Source organism: Salvelinus fontinalis, chromosome 16, assembly GCF_029448725.1.
Source record: "Salvelinus fontinalis isolate EN_2023a chromosome 16, ASM2944872v1, whole genome shotgun sequence".
In the NCBI taxonomy this organism is placed as follows: Eukaryota; Metazoa; Chordata; class Actinopteri; order Salmoniformes; family Salmonidae; genus Salvelinus; species Salvelinus fontinalis.
This window is the reverse complement of record NC_074680.1, coordinates 50,655,811-50,675,335: the sequence shown is the minus strand read 5'-3', so window position 1 is coordinate 50,675,335 and position 19,525 is coordinate 50,655,811. Positions and strand designations below refer to the sequence as shown.

The window sequence follows — 19,525 nt, the reverse complement described above, 5'->3', positions numbered from 1 at the left end:
CTCCTACCTTGGTCTGCTGTAACTATATACATGTGTGTGTTGGACTCTCCTACCTTGGTCTGCTGTAACTATATACATGTGTGTCTGACTCTCCTACCTTGGTCTGCTGTAACTATATACATGTGTGTGTCTGACTCTCCTACCTTGGTCTGCTGTAACTATATATATGTGTGTCTCTGACTCTCCTACCTTGGTCTGCTGTAACTATATACATGTGTGTGTCTGACTCTCCTACCTTGGTCTGCTGTAACTATATACATGTGTGTGTTGGACTCTCCTACCTTGGTCTGCTGTAACTATATACATGTGTGTGTTGGACTCTCCTACCTTGGTCTGCTGTAACTATATACATGTGTGTCTGACTCTCCTACCTTGGTCTGCTGTAACTATATATATGTGTATCTCTGACTCTCCTACCTTGGTCTGCTGTAACTATATATATGTGTATCTCTGACTCTCCTACCTTGGTCTGCTGTAACTATATACATGTGTGTGTTGGACTCTCCTACCTTGGTCTGCTGTAACTATATACATGTGTGTCTGACTCTCCTACCTTGGTCTGCTGTAACTATATACATGTGTGTGTCTGACTCTCCTACCTTGGTCTGCTGTAACTATATATATGTGTGTCTCTGACTCTCCTACCTTGGTGTGCTGTAACTATATACATGTGTGTGTCTGACTCTCCTACCTTGGTCTGCTGTAACTATATATATGTGTGTCTCTGACTCTCCTACCTTGGTCTGCTGTAACTATATACATGTGTGTGTCTGACTCTCCTACCTTGGTCTGCTGTAACTATATACATGTGTGTGTTGGACTCTCCTACCTTGGTCTGCTGTAACTATATATATGTGTGTCTCTGACTCTCCTACCTTGGTCTGCTGTAACTATATACATGTGTGTGTCTGACTCTCCTACCTTGGTCTGCTGTAACTATATACATGTGTGTGTTGGACTCTCCTACCTTGGTCTGCTGTAACTATATACATGTGTGTGTTGGACTCTCCTACCTTGGTCTGCTGTAACTATATACATGTGTGTCTGACTCTCCTACCTTGGTCTGCTGTAACTATATATATGTGTATCTCTGACTCTCCTACCTTGGTCTGCTGTAACTATATATATGTGTATCTCTGACTCTCCTACCTTGGTCTGCTGTAACTATATACATGTGTGTGTTGGACTCTCCTACCTTGGTCTGCTGTAACTATATACATGTGTGTCTGACTCTCCTACCTTGGTCTGCTGTAACTATATACATGTGTGTGTCTGACTCTCCTACCTTGGTCTGCTGTAACTATATATATGTGTGTCTCTGACTCTCCTACCTTGGTGTGCTGTAACTATATACATGTGTGTGTCTGACTCTCCTACCTTGGTCTGCTGTAACTATATATATGTGTGTCTCTGACTCTCCTACCTTGGTCTGCTGTAACTATATACATGTGTGTGTCTGACTCTCCTACCTTGGTCTGCTGTAACTATATACATGTGTGTGTTGGACTCTCCTACCTTGGTCTGCTGTAACTATATACATGTGTGTCTGACTCTCCTACCTTGGTCTGCTGTAACTATATACATGTGTGTGTCTGACTCTCCTACCTTGGTCTGCTGTAACTATATATATGTGTGTCTCTGACTCTCCTACCTTGGTCTGCTGTAACTATATACATGTGTGTGTCTGACTCTCCTACCTTGGTCTGCTGTAACTATATATATGTGTGTCTCTGACTCTCCTACCTTGGTCTGCTGTAACTATATACATGTGTGTGTCTGACTCTCCTACCTTGGTCTGCTGTAACTATATACATGTGTGTGTCTGACTCTCCTACCTTGGTCTGCTGTAACTATATACATGTGTGTCTGACTCTCCTACCTTGGTCTGCTGTAACTATATACATGTGTGTGTTGGACTCTCCTACCTTGGTCTGCTGTAACTATATACATGTGTGTCTGACTCTCCTACCTTGGCCTGCTGTAACTATATACATGTGTGTCTGACTCTCCTACCTTGGCCTGCTGTAACTATATACATGCGTGTTGGACTCTCCTACCTTGGCCTGCTGTAACCATCTATGTGAGTGATTGAGATGTTAGTAAAATTCCTGAACTAAGTCTTTCCATCATTGTAGATTGCAGCTGGTAGCAACAAGAAGAAGCGCTGCGATGTGTGTGGACTCAAGAAGGACAGGAAGACATGCACCAAATACAAGAAATACATTTACATCACACACATAGTACAACTCTGTCCCTCATGTGGCGTGTAAATGAGCCCCATTGAATTGGTGTTTAATGTGGCTCATTTCTCATATTCATAAAATACTATATGTAAAATGTGTCCAGTTCAAAGCAATAAACATCAAGTGAAACATGATTTATTCCACCCATGTCCTGATTATAATTGATTTGTTGCCAAAAAACACATTTATAAATGTGATCTAGCATATATATAAGAACACTTTGAAGATAGAGGATGAGGACTCAAAACTCATTGTAAATAGGAGTTGTGTTTCAGATCAACAGCTGATTAGAATCTGTGGAATGTCACTCCTGAACTCAGAGCGACGTGTACTACGGTCTGTACATTGAGTCTGGAGCAGGATACTTGTTATCTGGCTATTGGCCCAGTTGTACTGCAAGGACTTCTGATTGGTCAACCCCAGGCTAGGGTGGGGGGTTATAAATGGCTTCCTGTTCCTTTGTTCTGTGGAGGAAAACTGGGGAGACTGCACCTCTACCTCACAGCATTTCATCTATGATGTGGAGGAAAACTGGGGAGACTGCACCTCTACCTCACAGCATTTCATCTATGATTTGTCCTTCTCAAAATCAACCTATTTTTCTCCCCGTGATTTGCTTTGGAGTTTGTGTTATTGAAGAATAACATCAACTGATAACACATAGGTAAATGGCGAACATTAACCATGTATGCTGTCTATATTACTTGTAATTGATATAAATTGACTGTATGGTGGGTTAGAGTCAGGGTCAGTTAGACTGGTGGGTTAGAGTCAGGGTCAGTTAGACTGGTGGGTTAGAGTCAGGGTCAGTTAGACTGGTGGGTTAGAGTCATGGTCAATTAGACTGGTGGGTTAGAGTCAGGGTCAATTTGACTGGTGGGTTAGAGTCAGGGTCAATTAGACTGGTGGGTTAGAGTCAGGGTCAGTTAGACTGGTGGGTTAGAGTCAGGGTCAGTTAGACTGGTGGGTTAGAGTCAGGGTCAATTAGACTGGTGGGTTAGAGTCAGGGTCAATTAGACTGGTGGGTTAGAGTCAGGGTCAGTTAGACTGGTGGGTTAGAGTCAGGGTCAATTTGACTGGTGGGTTAGAGTCAGGGTCAGTTAGACTGGTGGGTTAGAGTCAGGGTCAATTTGACTGGTGGGTTAGAGTCAGGGTCAATTTGACTGGTGGGTTAGAGTCAGGGTCAATTTGACTGGTGGGTTAGAGTCAGGGTCAATTTGACTGGTGGGTTAGAGTCAGGGTCAATTTGACTGGTGGGTTAGAGTCAGGGTCAATTTGACTGGTGGGTTAGAGTCAGGGTCAATTTGACTGGTGGGTTAGAGCCAGGGTCAATTTGACTGGTGGGTTAGAGCCAGGGTCAATTTGACTGGTGGGTTAGAGTCAGGGTCAGTTAGACTGGTGGGTTAGAGTCAGGGTCAGTTAGACTGGTGGGTCAGGGTCAGTTAGACTGGTGGGTTAGAGTCAGGGTCAGTTAGACTGGTGGGTTAGAGTCAGGGTCAGTTAGACTGGTGGGTTAGAGTCAGGGTCAGTTAGACTGGTGGGTTAGAGTCAGGGTCAGTTAGACTGGTGGGTTAGAGTCAGGGTCAGTTAGACTGGTGGGTTAGAGTCAGGGTCAATTAGACTGGTGGGTTAGAGTCAGGGTCAATTAGACTGGTGGGTTAGAGTCAGGGTCAATTAGACTGGTGGGTTAGAGTCAGGGTCAGTTAGACTGGTGGGTTAGAGTCAGGGTCAATTAGACTGGTGGGTTAGAGTCAGGGTCAATTAGACTGGTGGGTTAGAGTCAGGGTCAATTAGACTGGTGGGTTAGAGTCAGGGTCAATTAGACTGGTGGGTTAGAGTCAGGGTCAGTTAGACTGGTGGGTTAGAGTCAGGGTCAATTAGACTGGTGGGTTAGAGTCAGGGTCAAGTAGACTGGTGGGTTAGAGTCAGGGTCAATTAGACTGGTGGGTTAGAGTCAGGGTCAATTTGACTGGTGGGTTAGAGTCAGGGTCAATTAGACTGGTGGGTTAGATTCAGGGTCAATTAGACTGGTGGGTTAGAGTCAGGGTCAATTTGACTGGTGGGTTAGAGTCAGGGTCAATTAGACTGGTGGGTTAGATTCAGGGTCAATTAGACTGGTGGGTTAGAGTCAGGGTCAGTTAGACTGGTGGGTTAGAGTCAGGGTCAATTAGACTGGTGGGTTAGAGTCAGGGTCAGTTAGACTGGTGGGTTACAGTCAGGGTCAATTAGACTGGTGGGTTAGAGTCAGGGTCAATTAGACTGGTGGGTTAGAGTCAGGGTCAGTTAGACTGGTGGGTTAGAGTCAGGGTCAGTTAGACTGGTGGGTTAGAGTCAGGGTCAGTTAGACTGGTGGGTTAGAGTCAGGGTCAATTAGACTGGTGGGTTAGAGTCGGGTCAATTAGACTGGTGGGTTAGAGTCAGGGTCAATTAGACTGGTGGGTTAGAGTCAGGGTCAATTAGACTGGTGGGTTAGAGTCAGGGTCAATTAGACTGGTGGGTTAGAGTCAGGGTCAATTAGACTGGTGGGTTAGAGTCAGGGTCAATTAGACTGGTGGGTTAGAGTCAGGGTCAATTAGACTGGTGGGTTAGAGTCAGGGTCAATTAGACTGGTGGGTTAGAGTCAGGGTCAGTTAGACTGGTGGGTTAGAGTCAGGGTCAAATTGACTGTATGGTGGGTTAGAGTCACAGTACAGTAGCTCTGCCTGGTTCTGAGGAGTACAGTAGCTCTGTCTGGTTCTGAGGAGTACAGTAGCTCTGTCTGGTTCTGAGGAGTACAGTAGCTCTGCCTGGTTCTGAGGAGTACAGTAGCTCTGTCTGGTTCTGAGGAGTACAGTAGTTCTGTCTCTAGTCATTAGATGAGCACACAGGCAACAGCCAGGTAATTTAACGCTGCACTCCAGATTTATTTCAACGGTTAGAGAGATATCTGCTGGTATTGGGTTAGGAGTTAGTCACCCCCCTCTGGTGGCTCCCCCCCTCTGCAGCTGGAGACAGTCAGCCAATAGCCAGCGACCCCGGGCCTGGGAGGCGCACCCCGACCCATCCCCTGGTGGCGGAGAACGATATCATGCTCTGTCCTCGCCACACTCTCCTCCTCCATCTGGGGGGTCAGCAATGGCTGCTTGGCTTGGCATTTCAGCTTCCAGTAGCGATACATGAAGTGGACTGTCTCCTGGTTCAGCTGCAGGGCCCGGGACACCTCCTTCACGTCAACTAACTGGTGTGACTCCTCCAGCTGCTGTAGTCTGATGTGACGGAGGTTCAGGTCCTCCACTGGGTTGGGGACTGGATGAGGGGCAGGGGGGTTAGGAACTTCATCTCTCCCTCCCCTCGTCCCCTCCTCTCCTCCCACCAGACCAGAGTGTTTGGGGCAGAAGGACTTGACCTGCTCTTTGATGGTGTTCATCTCCAGGCTGCTGTCTAAGGCACAGCTCACATGGAACGCTGTCTGGCAGCTTTTAGCCGAACACTGCGGGAACAGAGAGAGGAATGCTAAGGCAACTGACAGGTAACTAACAAAGTTGCTGAATAGACAGAAAAAACTGACAGAGAAAGGACTGCTAACGTGACAGAGTTATTAAAGCCTTCTCCATGCAGTAGCTACATAGATCCAGTCTGGTCTACAGAGACAGCAGGTCAGAGTGTACCTGTATACAGGCTCCAGTCTGGTCTACAGAGACAGCAGGTCAGAGTGTACCTGTATACAGGCTCCAGTCTGGTCTACAGAGACAGCAGGTCAGAGTGTACCTGTATACAGGCTCCAGTCTGGTCTACAGAGACAGCAGGTCAGAGTGTACCTGTATACAGGCTCCAGTCTGGTCTTTACAGAGACAGCAGGTCAGAGAGTACCTGTATACAGGCTCCAGTCTGGTCTTTACAGAGACAGCAGGTCAGAGTGTACCTGTATACAGGCTCCAGTCTGGTCTTTACAGAGACAGCAGGTCAGCGTGTACCTGTATACAGGCTCCAGTCTGGTCTACAGAGACAGCAGGTCAGAGTGTACCTGTATACAGGCTCCAGTCTGGTCTTTACAGAGACAGCAGGTCAGAGTGTACCTGTATACAGGCTCCAGTCTGGTCTTTACAGAGACAGCAGGTCAGCGTGTACCTGTATACAGGCTCCAGTCTGGTCTACAGAGACAGCAGGTCAGAGTGTACCTGTATACAGGCTCCAGTCTGGTCTTTACAGAGACAGCAGGTCAGAGTGTACCTGTATACAGGCTCCAGTCTGGTCTTTACAAAGACAGCAGGTCAGAGTGTACCTGTATACAGGCTCCAGTCTGGTCTTTACAAAGACAGCAGGTCAGAGTGTACCTGTATACAGGCTCCAGTCTGGTCTACAGAGACAGCAGGTCAGAGTGTACCTGTATACAGGCTCCAGTCTGGTCTACAGAGACAGCAGGTCAGAGTGTACCTGTATACAGGCTCCAGTCTGGTCTACAGAGACAGCAGGTCAGAGTGTACCTGTATACAGGCTCCAGTCTGGTCTTTACAGAGACAGCAGGTCAGAGTGTACCTGTATACAGGCTCCAGTCTGGTCTACAGAGACAGCAGGTCAGAGTGTACCTGTATACAGGCTCCAGTCTGGTCTACAGAGACAGCAGGTCAGAGTGTACCTGTATACAGGCTCCAGTCTGGTCTTTACAGAGACAGCAGGTCAGCGTGTACCTGTATACAGGCTCCAGTCTGGTCTACAGAGACAGCAGGTCAGAGTGTACCTGTATACAGGCTCCAGTCTGGTCTTTACAGAGACAGCAGGTCAGAGTGTACCTGTATACAGGCTCCAGTCTGGTCTACAGAGACAGCAGGTCAGAGTGTACCTGTATACAGGCTCCAGTCTGGTCTTTACAGAGACAGCAGGTCAGAGTGTACCTGTATACAGGCTCCAGTCTGGTCTTTACAGAGACAGCAGGTCAGAGTGTACCTGTATACAGGCTCCAGTCTGGTCTTTACAGAGACAGCAGGTCAGAGTGTACCTGTATACAGGCTCCAGTCTGGTCTACAGAGACAGCAGGTCAGAGTGTACCTGTATACAGGCTCCAGTCTGGTCTACAGAGACAGCAGGTCAGAGTGTACCTGTATACAGGCTCCAGTCTGGTCTACAGAGACAGCAGGTCAGAGTGTACCTGTATACAGGCTCCAGTCTGGTCTACAGAGACAGCAGGTCAGAGTGTACCTGTATACAGGCTCCAGTCTGGTCTTTACAGAGACAGCAGGTCAGAGTGTACCTGTATACAGGCTCCAGTCTGGTCTTTACAGAGACAGCAGGTCAGAGTGTACCTGTATACAGGCTCCAGTCTGGTCTTTACAGAGACAGCAGGTCAGCGTGTACCTGTATACAGGCTCCAGTCTGGTCTACAGAGACAGCAGGTCAGAGTGTACCTGTATACAGGCTCCAGTCTGGTCTTTACAGAGACAGCAGGTCAGAGTGTACCTGTATACAGGCTCCAGTCTGGTCTTTACAGAGACAGCAGGTCAGCGTGTACCTGTATACAGGCTCCAGTCTGGTCTACAGAGACAGCAGGTCAGAGTGTACCTGTATACAGGCTCCAGTCTGGTCTTTACAGAGACAGCAGGTCAGAGTGTACCTGTATACAGGCTCCAGTCTGGTCTTTACAAAGACAGCAGGTCAGAGTGTACCTGTATACAGGCTCCAGTCTGGTCTTTACAAAGACAGCAGGTCAGAGTGTACCTGTATACAGGCTCCAGTCTGGTCTACAGAGACAGCAGGTCAGAGTGTACCTGTATACAGGCTCCAGTCTGGTCTACAGAGACAGCAGGTCAGAGTGTACCTGTATACAGGCTCCAGTCTGGTCTACAGAGACAGCAGGTCAGAGTGTACCTGTATACAGGCTCCAGTCTGGTCTTTACAGAGACAGCAGGTCAGAGTGTACCTGTATACAGGCTCCAGTCTGGTCTACAGAGACAGCAGGTCAGAGTGTACCTGTATACAGGCTCCAGTCTGGTCTACAGAGACAGCAGGTCAGAGTGTACCTGTATACAGGCTCCAGTCTGGTCTTTACAGAGACAGCAGGTCAGCGTGTACCTGTATACAGGCTCCAGTCTGGTCTACAGAGACAGCAGGTCAGAGTGTACCTGTATACAGGCTCCAGTCTGGTCTTTACAGAGACAGCAGGTCAGAGTGTACCTGTATACAGGCTCCAGTCTGGTCTACAGAGACAGCAGGTCAGAGTGTACCTGTATACAGGCTCCAGTCTGGTCTTTACAGAGACAGCAGGTCAGAGTGTACCTGTATACAGGCTCCAGTCTGGTCTTTACAGAGACAGCAGGTCAGAGTGTACCTGTATACAGGCTCCAGTCTGGTCTTTACAGAGACAGCAGGTCAGAGTGTACCTGTATACAGGCTCCAGTCTGGTCTACAGAGACAGCAGGTCAGAGTGTACCTGTATACAGGCTCCAGTCTGGTCTTTACAGAGACAGCAGGTCAGAGTGTACCTGTATACAGGCTCCAGTCTGGTCTTTACAGAGACAGCAGGTCAGAGTGTACCTGTATACAGGCTCCAGTCTGGTCTACAGAGACAGCAGGTCAGAGTGTACCTGTATACAGGCTCCAGTCTGGTCTACAGAGACAGCAGGTCAGAGTGTACCTGTATACAGGCTCCAGTCTGGTCTACAGAGACAGCAGGTCAGAGTGTACCTGTATACAGGCTCCAGTCTGGTCTTTACAGAGACAGCAGGTCAGAGTGTACCTGTATACAGGCTCCAGTCTGGTCTACAGAGACAGCAGGTCAGAGTGTACCTGTATACAGGCTCCAGTCTGGTCTACAGAGACAGCAGGTCAGAGTGTACCTGTATACAGGCTCCAGTCTGGTCTACAGAGACAGCAGGTCAGAGTGTACCTGTATACAGGCTCCAGTCTGGTCTACAGAGACAGCAGGTCAGAGTGTACCTGTATACAGGCTCCAGTCTGGTCTACAGAGACAGCAGGTCAGAGTGTACCTGTATACAGGCTCCAGTCTGGTCTACAGAGACAGCAGGTCAGAGTGTACCTGTATACAGGCTCCAGTCTGGTCTACAGAGACAGCAGGTCAGAGTGTACCTGTATACAGGCTCCAGTCTGGTCTACAGAGACAGCAGGTCAGAGTGTACCTGTATACAGGCTCCAGTCTGGTCTACAGAGACAGCAGGTCAGAGTGTACCTGTATACAGGCTCCAGTCTGGTCTTTACAGAGACAGCAGGTCAGAGTGTACCTGTATACAGGCTCCAGTCTGGTCTTTACAGAGACAGCAGGTCAGAGTGTACCTGTATACAGGCTCCAGTCTGGTCTACAGAGACAGCAGGTCAGAGTATACCTGTATACAGGCTCCAGTCTGGTCTTTACAGAGACAGCAGGTCAGAGCCCATCTGTTACTGGGGATGTGGGACATGTTGGTGATCGGCTCCATCTTCTCTGGGTTCCCAGCGCTCAGCTAGGCAGACATACACAGTACAGACCAGGGGTCACATTAGCTGTCAGAAATCTGTCTTTTGTTTACATAAGATAAAGCATCGCAAAACATTTGCCACAAAATCACTTTGATTTCATCAGATGACAACAGAAGTTGAACACAATTGTTATCTTCCACACAGAAGTCAATTAATGTACAATAAGCAGGGTTAAGGGTCAGGGTTAAGGTCTCAGGGGTCAGGGTTAAGGGTCAGGGTTAAGGGTCAGGGTTAAGGTCTCAGGGGTCAGGGTTAAGGGTCAGGGTTAAGGGGTCAGGGTTAAGGGGTCAGGGTTAAGGGGTCCAGGGTTAAGGGTCCAGGGTTAAGGGTCCAGGGTTAAGGGTCCAGGGTTAAGGGGTCAGGGTTAAGGGGTCAGGTTAAGGGGTCAGGTTAAGGGGTCAGGGTTAAGGGGTCAGGGTTAAGGGGTCAGGGTTAAGGGGTCAGGGTTAAGGGGTCAGGGTTAAGGGGTCAGGGTTAAGGGGTCAGGGTTAAGGGGTCAGGGTTAAGGGGTCAGGGTTAAGGGGTCAGGGTTAAGGGGTCAGGGGTTGTCACCTCGGGGATCCACAGGGCACAGCTGACGTGGAACCACTTGGTTCCGCTGCGGGTGGGCTTCATGGCCCTGCCCTTCTTGCGGCAGACTTGGCATTTGGGCGAGATGCCGAGAGCACAGGTCCGACACAGCCAGCTACCCTTGGGTACCTTCAGAATCCCATAACACGCCTGGAACATACAGAACACAGCCAGAAAGTTAATTACGAGCGGTATTTAACACGGTCTGTATAAAACAAACGCCATACCTGGTGAACACAGATGTTGCACTTGTCACAGAACACCATCTCGTTGTTGTCCTCGCCGTCAGGTGACCGACACACGTCACACACAACGTCTTCGTCGTACTCCATGCCAAACCCCTCCTCCGTGGCCATGGGATGTCTCATTCTGTCACAGGAACGCCGCTCAAACTCCTCCATCGCTCTCTCCATGGTGGTCTCATCCAGCACAGCCATGCCTGGAGAACAGTGAACAGTATTATAGGAGTCTAGACCAGGGGTTCTCTACTGGGGGGTCGCGGGTCTCTGACTGTAAAAAACTCCTCCAGTCTCAACAATAAACCAGGTAGAAAGTGTGTAGAAATGAGAATGAACTTACATGTGTAAAAATGTTAACTATTTTTGTGGTCTCTAACCAGGGAGTTTAGAAAATGGGCAACAATAAAACACAATAAAATTGTTGTGAATGTTCTTCCCTTGACATAACTGCTACACTACCAATATACTATTACACATTTTAACAGATTGGATTTGGGATTATTTTTGCGATGCATATTGGATCGCTCTAGAGACAAAACCAGCAGAAAACCCCCTGATCTAGACTAACCCCTAACCCCCCAGTAGAGAACCACTGGTCTAGACTAACCTCTAACCCCCCAGTAGAGAACCACTGGTCTAGACTAACCCCTAACCCTCCACTAGAGAACCACTGGTTTAGACTAACCCCTAACCCCCCAGGAGAGAACCACTGGTCTAGACTAACCCCCCAGTAGAGAACCACTGGTCTAGACTAACCCCTAACCCCCCAGTAGAGAACCACTGGTCTAGACTAACCCCTAACCCCCCAGTAGAGAACCACTGCCATGTTTGTTCTGTCTCAATTTATTATTTCAAACTGGAACTTGTTACAACATTTTTGTTACTTTTTATTTCATCATTTTAGCTAATTGGAAGTTTTAAAGTAATATTTTTGGAATGGAGCATTTTTAGAACAATGAGATGCTTTGTATTTGTTTAAGGTTTACTGGTCTAGACTAACCCCTAACCCCCCAGTAGAGAACCACTGGTCTAGACTAACCCCCCAGTAGAAAACCACTGGTCTAGACTAACCCCCCAGTAGAGAACCACTGGTCTAGACTAACCCCCCAGTAGAGAACCACTGGTCTAGACTAACCCCCCAGTAGAGAACCACTGGTCTAGACTAACCCCCCAGTAGAGAACCACTGGTCTAGACTAACCCCCCAGTAGAGAACCACTGGTCTAGACTAACCCCCCAGTAGAGAACCACTGGTCTAGACTAACCCCCCAGTAGAGAACCACTGGTCTAGACTAACCCCCCAGTAGAGAACCACTGGTCTAGACTAACCCCCCAGTAGAGAACCACTGGTCTAGACTAACCCCCCAGTAGAGAACCACTGGTCTAGACTAACCCCCCAGTAGAGAACCACTGGTCTAGACTAACCCCCCAGTAGAGAACCACTGGTCTAGACTAACCCCCCAGTAGAGAACCACTGGTCTAGACTAACCCCCCAGTAGAGAACCACTGGTCTAGACTAACCCCCCAGTAGAGAACCACTGGTCTAGACTAACCCCCCAGTAGAGAACCACTGGTCTAGACTAACCCCCCAGTAGAGAACCACTGGTCTAGACTAACCCCCCAGTAGAGAACCACTGGTCTAGACTAACCCCCCAGTAGAGAACCACTGGTCTAGACTAACCCCCCAGTAGAGAACCACTGGTCTAGACTAACCCCTAACCCCCCAGTAGAGAACCACTGGTCTAGGCTAACCCCCCAGTAGAGAACCACTGGTCTAGACTAACCCCTAACCCCCCAGTAGAGAACCACTGGTCTAGACTAACCCCCCAGTAGAGAACCACTGGTCTAGACTAACCCCCCAGTAGAGAACCACTGGTCTAGACTAACCCCCCAGTAGAGAACCACTGGTCTAGACTAACCCCCCAGTAGAGAACCACTGGTCTAGACTAACCCCCCAGTAGAGAACCACTGGTCTAGACTAACCCCCCAGTAGAGAACCACTGGTCTAGACTAACCCCCCAGTAGAGAACCACTGGTCTAGACTAACCCCCCAGTAGAGAACCACTGGTCTAGACTAACCCCTAACCCCCCAGTAGAGAACCACTGGTCTAGGCTAACCCCCCAGTAGAGAACCACTGGTCTAGACTAACCCCTAACCCCCCAGTAGAGAACCACTGGTCTAGACTAACCCCCCAGTAGAGAACCACTGGTCTAGACTAACCCCCCAGTAGAGAACCACTGGTCTAGACTAACCCCCCAGTAGAGAACCACTGGTCTAGACTAACCCCCCAGTAGAGAACCACTGGTCTAGACTAACCCCCCAGTAGAGAACCACTGGTCTAGACTAACCCCCCAGTAGAGAACCACTGGTCTAGACTAACCCCCCAGTAGAGAACCACTGGTCTAGACTAACCCCCCAGTAGAGAACCACTGGTCTAGACTAACCCCTAACCCCCCAGTAGAGAACCACTGGTCTAGGCTAACCCCCCAGTAGAGAACCACTGGTCTAGACTAACCCCTAACCCCCCAGTAGAGAACCACTGGTCTAGACTAACCCCTAACCCCCCAGTAGAGAACCACTGGTCTAGACTAACCCCTAACCCCCCAGTAGAGAACCACTGGTCTAGACTAACCCCACTGGTCTAGACTAACCCCTAACCCCCCAGTAGAGAACCACTGGTCTAGACTAACCCCTAACCCCCCAGTAGAGAACCACTGGTCTAGACTAACCCCCCAGTAGAGAACCACTGGTCTAGACTAACCCCCCAGTAGAGAACCACTGGTCTAGACTAACCCCTAACCCCCCAGTAGAGAACCACTGGTCTAGACTAACCCCTAACCCCCCAGTAGAGAACCACTGGTCTAGACTAACCCCTAACCCCCCAGTAGAGAACCACTGGTCTAGACTAACCCCTAACCCCCCAGTAGAGAACCACTGGTCTAGACTAACCCCCCAGTAGAGAACCACTGGTCTAGACTAACCCCCCAGTAGAGAACCACTGGTCTAGACTAACCCCCCAGTAGAGAACCACTGGTCTAGACTAACCCCTAACCCCCCAGTAGAGAACCACTGGTCTAGACTAACCCCTAACCCCCCAGTAGAGAACCACTGGTCTAGACTAACCCCTAACCCCCCAGTAGAGAACCACTGGTCTAGACTAACCCCTAACCCCCCAGTAGAGAACCACTGGTCTAGGCTAACCCCCCAGTAGAGAACCACTGGTCTAGACTAACCCCTAACCCCCCAGTAGAGAACCACTGGTCTAGACTAACCCCTAACCCCCCAGTAGAGAACCACTGGTCTAGACTAACCCCTAACCCCCCAGTAGAGAACCACTGGTCTAGACTAACCCCTAGCCCCCCAGTAGAGAACCACTGGTCTAGACTAACCCCTAACCCCCCAGTAGAGAACCACTGGTCTAGACTAACCCCTGACCCCCCAGTAGAGAACTGGTCTAGACTAACCCCTAACCCCCCAGTAGAGAACCACTGGTCTAGACTAACCCCTAACCCCCCAGTAGAGAACCACTGGTCTAGACTAACCCCTAACCCCCCAGTAGAGAACCACTGGTCTAGACTAACCCCTAACCCCCCAGTAGAGAACCACTGGTCTAGACTAACCCCCCAGTAGAGAACCACTGGTCTAGACTAACCCCCCAGTAGAGAACCACTGGTCTAGACTAACCCCAAACCCCCCAGTAGAGAACCACTGGTCTAGACTAACCCCTAACTCCCCAGTAGAGAACCACTGGTCTAGACTAACCCCCCAGTAGAGAACCACTGGTCTAGACTAACCCCTAACCCCCCAGTAGAGAACCACTGGTCTAGACTAACCCCCCAGTAGAGAACCACTGGTCTAGACTAACCCCTAACCCCCCAGTAGAGAACCACTGGTCTAGACTAACCCCCCAGTAGAGAACCACTGGTCTAGACTAACCCCCCAGTAGAGAACCACTGGTCTAGACTAACCCCCCAGTAGAGAACCACTGGTCTAGACTAACCCCTAACCCCCCAGTAGAGAACCACTGGTCTAGACTAACCCCTAACCCCCCAGTAGAGAACCACTGGTCTAGACTAACCCCTAACCCCCCAGTAGAGAACCACTGGTCTAGACTAACCCCTAACCCCCCAGTAGAGAACCACTGGTCTAGACTAACCCCTAACCTCCCAGTAGAGAACCACTGGTCTAGACTAACCCCCCAGTAGAGAACCACTGGTCTAGACTAACCCCTAACCCCCCAGTAGAGAACCACTGGTATAGACTAACCCCCCAGTAGAGAACCACTGGTCTAGACTAACCCCTAACCCCCCAGTAGAGAACCACTGGTCTAGACTAACCCCCCAGTGTTGAACCACTGGTCTAGACTAACCCCCCAGTAGAGAACCACTGGTCTAGACTAACCCCCCAGTAGAGAACCACTGGTCTAGACGAACCCCCCAGTAGAGAACCACTGGTCTAGACTAACCCCCCAGTAGAGAACCACTGGTCTAGACTAACCTCTAACCCCCCAGTAGAGAACCACTGGTCTAGACTAACCCCTAACCCCCCAGTAGAGAACCACTGGTCTAGACTAACCCCCCAGTAGAGAACCACTGGTCTAGACTAACCCCCCAGTAGAGAACCACTGGTCTAGACTAACCCCCCAGTAGAGAACCACTGGTCTAGACTAACCCCTAACCCCCCAGTAGAGAACCACTGGTCTAGACTAACCCCCCAGTAGAAAACCAATGGTCTAGACTAACCCCTAACCCCCCAGTAGAGAACCACTGGTATAGACTAACCCCTAACCTCCCAGTAGAGAACCACTGGTCTAGACTAACCCCTAACCCCCCAGTAGAGAACCACTGGTCTAGAATAACCCCTAACCCCCCAGTAGAGAACCACTGGTCTAGACTAACCCCCCAGTAGAGAACCACTGGTCTAGACTAACCCCCCAGTAGAGAACCACTGGTCTAGACTAACCCCCCAGTAGAGAACCACTGGTCTAGACTAACCCCTAACCCCCCAGTAGAGAACCACTGGTCTAGACTAACCCCTAACTCCCCAGTAGAGAACCACTGGTCTAGACTAACCCCCCAGTAGAGAACCACTGGTCTAGACTAACCCCTAACCCCCCAGTAGAGAACCACTGGTCTAGACTAACCCCCCAGTAGAGAACCACTGGTCTAGACTAACCCCTAACCCCCCAGTAGAGAACCACTGGTCTAGACTAACCCCCCAGTAGAGAACCACTGGTCTAGACTAACCCCCCAGTAGAGAACCACTGGTCTAGACTAACCCCCCAGTAGAGAACCACTGGTCTAGACTAACCCCCCAGTAGAGAACCACTGGTCTAGACTAACCCCCCAGTAGAGAACCACTGGTCTAGACTAACCCCCCAGTAGAGAACCACTGGTCTAGACTAACCCCCCAGTAGAGAACCACTGGTCTAGACTAACCCCACTGGTCTAGACTAACCCCTAACCCCCCAGTAGAGAACCACTGGTCTAGACTAACCCCTAACCCCCAGTAGAGAACCACTGGTCTAGACTAACCCCTAACCCCCCAGTAGAGAACCACTGGTCTAGACTAACCCCTAACCCCCCAGTAGAGAACCACTGGTCTAGACTAACCCCTAACCCCCCAGTAGAGAACCACTGGTCTAGACTAACCCCCCAGTAGAGAACCACTGGTCTAGACTAACCCCTAACCCCCCAGTAGAGAACCACTGGTATAGACTAACCCCCCAGTAGAGAACCACTGGTCTAGACTAACCCCTAACCCCCCAGTAGAGAACCACTGGTCTAGACTAACCCCCCAGTAGAGAACCACTGGTCTAGACTAACCCCCCAGTAGAGAACCACTGGTCTAGACTAACCCCCCAGTAGAGAACCACTGGTCTAGACTAACCCCCCAGTAGAGAACCACTGGTCTAGACTAACCCCCCAGTAGAGAACCACTGGTCTAGACTAACCCCCCAGTAGAGAACCACTGGTCTAGACAAACCCCTAACCCCCCAGTAGAGAACCACTGGTATAGACTAACCCCTAACCTCCCAGTAGAGAACCACTGGTCTAGACTAACCCCTAACCCCCCAGTAGAGAACCACTGGTCTAGAATAACCCCTAACCCCCCAGTAGAGAACCACTGGTCTAGACTAACCCCCCAGTAGAGAACCACTGGTCTAGACTAACCCCCCAGTAGAGAACCACTGGTCTAGACTAACCCCTAACCCCCCAGGAGAGAACCACTGGTCTAGACTAACCCCTAACCCTCCACTAGAGAACCACTGGTCTAGACTAACCCCCCAGTAGAGAACCACTGGTCTAGACTAACCCCCCAGTAGAGAACCACTGGTCTAGACTAACCCCCCAGTAGAGAACCACTGGTCTAGACTAACCCCTAACCCCCCAGTAGAGAACCACTGGTCTAGACTAACCCCTAACCCCCCAGTAGAGAACTACTGGTCTAGACTAACCCCTAACCCCCCAGTAGAGAACCACTGGTCTAGACTAACCCCTGACCCCCCAGTAGAGAACCACTGGTCTAGACTAACCCCTGACCCCCAGTAGAGAACCACTGGTCTAGACTAACCCCCCAGTAGAGAACAACTGTTCTAGACTAACCCCACTGGTCTAGACTAACCCCCCAGTAGAGAACCACTGGTCTAGACTAACAGTCATTGCACTAACGCTAGTTGGCGCAGCTCTGAACCGCGACACAGTCAGTACTACACAGCTCTGAACCGCGACACAGTCAGTACTACGCAGCTCTGAACCGCGACACAGTCAGCACTACGCAGCGCTGAACCGCGACACAGTCAGTACTACGCAGCTCTGAACCGCGACACAGTCAGTACTACGCAGCTCTGAACCACGACAGTCAGTACTACGCAGCGCTGAACCACGACACAGTCAGTACTACGCAGCGCTGAACCACGACACAGTCAGTACTACGCAGCTCTGAACCCCGACAGTCAACACTACACAGCTCTGAACCACGACACAGTCAGTACTACGCAGCTCTGAACCACGACACAGTCAGCACTACGCAGCTCTGAACCGCGACACAGTCAGTACTACGCAGCTCTGAACCGCGACACGGTCAGTACTACGCAGCTCTGAACCGCGACACAGTCAGTACTACGCAGCTCTGAACCACGACACAGTCAGTACTACGCAGCTCTGAACCACGACATAGTCAGTACTACGCAGCTCTGAACCACGACACAGTCAGCACTACGCAGCCCTCAACCACGACACAGTCAGTACTACGCAGCTCTGAACCCCAACACAGTCAGTACTACGCAGCGCTGAACCACGACACAGTCAGTACTACGCAGCTCTGAACCACGACACAGTCAGCACTACGCAGCTCTGAACCACGACAGTCAGCACTACGCAGCTCTGAACCACGACACAGGCAGTACTACGCAGCTCTGAACCACGACAGTCAGCACTACGCAGCTCTGAACCACGACAGTCAGCACTACGCAGCTCTGAACCACGACAGTCAGCACTACGCAGCTCTGAACCACGACACAGGCAGTACTACGCAGCTCTGAACCGCGACACAGTCAGTACTACGCAGCTCTGAACCGCGACACAGTCAGTACTACGCAGCTCTGAACCACGACACAGTCAGTACTACGCAGCGCTGAACCGCGACACAGTCAGTACTACGCAGCTCTGAACTGCGACACAGTCAGTACTACACAGCTCTGAACCACGACACAGGCAGTACTACACAGCTCTGAACCACGACACAGGCAGTACTACACAGCTCTGAACCACGACACAGGCAGTACTACGCAGCTCTGAACCACGACACAGTCAGTACTACACAGCTCTGAACCACGACACAGTCAGTACTACGCAGCTCTGAACCGCGACACAGTCAGTACTACGCAGCTCTGAACCCCGACAGTCAGTACTACACAGAGCTGAACCACGACACAGGCAGTACTACACAGCTCTGAACCCCGACAGTCAACACTACAGAGCTCTGAACCCCGACAGTCAACACTACGCAGCTCTGAACCCCGACAGTCAGTACTACACAGAGCTGAACCACGACACAGGCAGTACTACACAGCTCTGAACCCCGACAGTCAACACTACAGAGCTCTGAACCCCGACAGTCAACACTACGCAGCTCTGAACCCCGACACAGTCAGTACTACGCAGCTCTGAACCACAACAGTCAGTACTACGCAGCTCTGAACCACGACAGTCAGCACTACGCAGCTCTGAACCGCGACACAGTCAGTACTACGCAGCTCTGAACCGCGACACAGTCAACACTACATAGTTTTTTTTTTTTTTTTTGGGGGGGGGTGGATCAGCTTAATATTGCGGAAAGAATGTTGCTTCCAATGTAATTGTCTGCATCATTTCCAATCCCCCATATTTTTTGGGGTAAATATATATATATCCATTCACGTATGCATACATATACACATATATACATACACATACCTACATAGACATACATACTTTTTTTAAAGAGTATACCTTTATTATTATTCCCCGAAAACCCTACCACCGATCCCCCAATTGGAGGAAACTGATAAACATTTCTGTTTTTACCTTCAATTTATACATCTTACACATTTTACAGACACAGTCTACTTTATAATAGTTCTCTCTTGTTTGTTCTTAGTCCTTCCTCTATTTCTGTTGTCCATCCAGTTTGATTTCCACTTGTAACTGTGCTATTTCACAATAGCTCCGCACCTATACACATTTCACAGATCCCGTATGCCCTACATTGTTTATCTTGTTATTAGTCCCACCCTTCAGCTCCACTCAACCTTTCCCATCTATCTTCCAACATCATCCATTTCGGATTTTTATTTGCCATATATTTTTCAACTGTGTTGTGATGCTTCACAAAAGATTTGAATCTTCCTATTCTCATAGCTTCCACGGATTGTAAATTAAAAATAAACATTTTTGCTAAAATAATTATTATATTATTGATTGATTGACTATGGCTTTTCAAATCCCCCAGTATTGCTATCTGTAGCGTTAGTTCTACGCAAATGTTG

The 19,525-nt window shown here is 49.6% G+C and overlaps 1 protein-coding gene and 1 long non-coding RNA gene across 7 annotated transcripts in view; one reads left to right on the top strand and one right to left on the bottom strand.

Annotated features, from left to right (window-relative positions):
• Positions 1-2,362: 2,362 nt before the first annotated feature.
• The window catches only part of jade1 (jade family PHD finger 1), a 40,191-nt gene continuing 23,028 nt past the window's right edge, over positions 2,363-19,525 (bottom strand). For 5 of the 6 annotated variants that reach the window (XM_055865671.1, XM_055865672.1, XM_055865668.1 and 2 more), the window contains exons 6-9: positions 10,487-10,698; positions 10,242-10,409; positions 9,557-9,673; positions 2,363-5,712 (exon numbers count right to left, since the gene is read on the bottom strand). In XM_055865671.1, coding sequence (XP_055721646.1) covers positions 5,191-5,712; positions 9,557-9,673; positions 10,242-10,409; positions 10,487-10,698 — 1,019 coding nt within the window. In that variant the 3' untranslated portion in view covers positions 2,363-5,190. The remainder of the gene's footprint in view (positions 5,713-9,556; positions 9,674-10,241; positions 10,410-10,486; positions 10,699-19,525) is intronic. The other variant, XM_055865673.1, reaches the window with a different exon arrangement.
• On the top strand, positions 5,923-6,458 carry LOC129813322 (uncharacterized). Its single transcript, XR_008753153.1, has 4 exons — positions 5,923-6,080; positions 6,133-6,184; positions 6,235-6,338; positions 6,389-6,458. It is a non-coding gene; the product is annotated as an uncharacterized LOC129813322 (long non-coding RNA).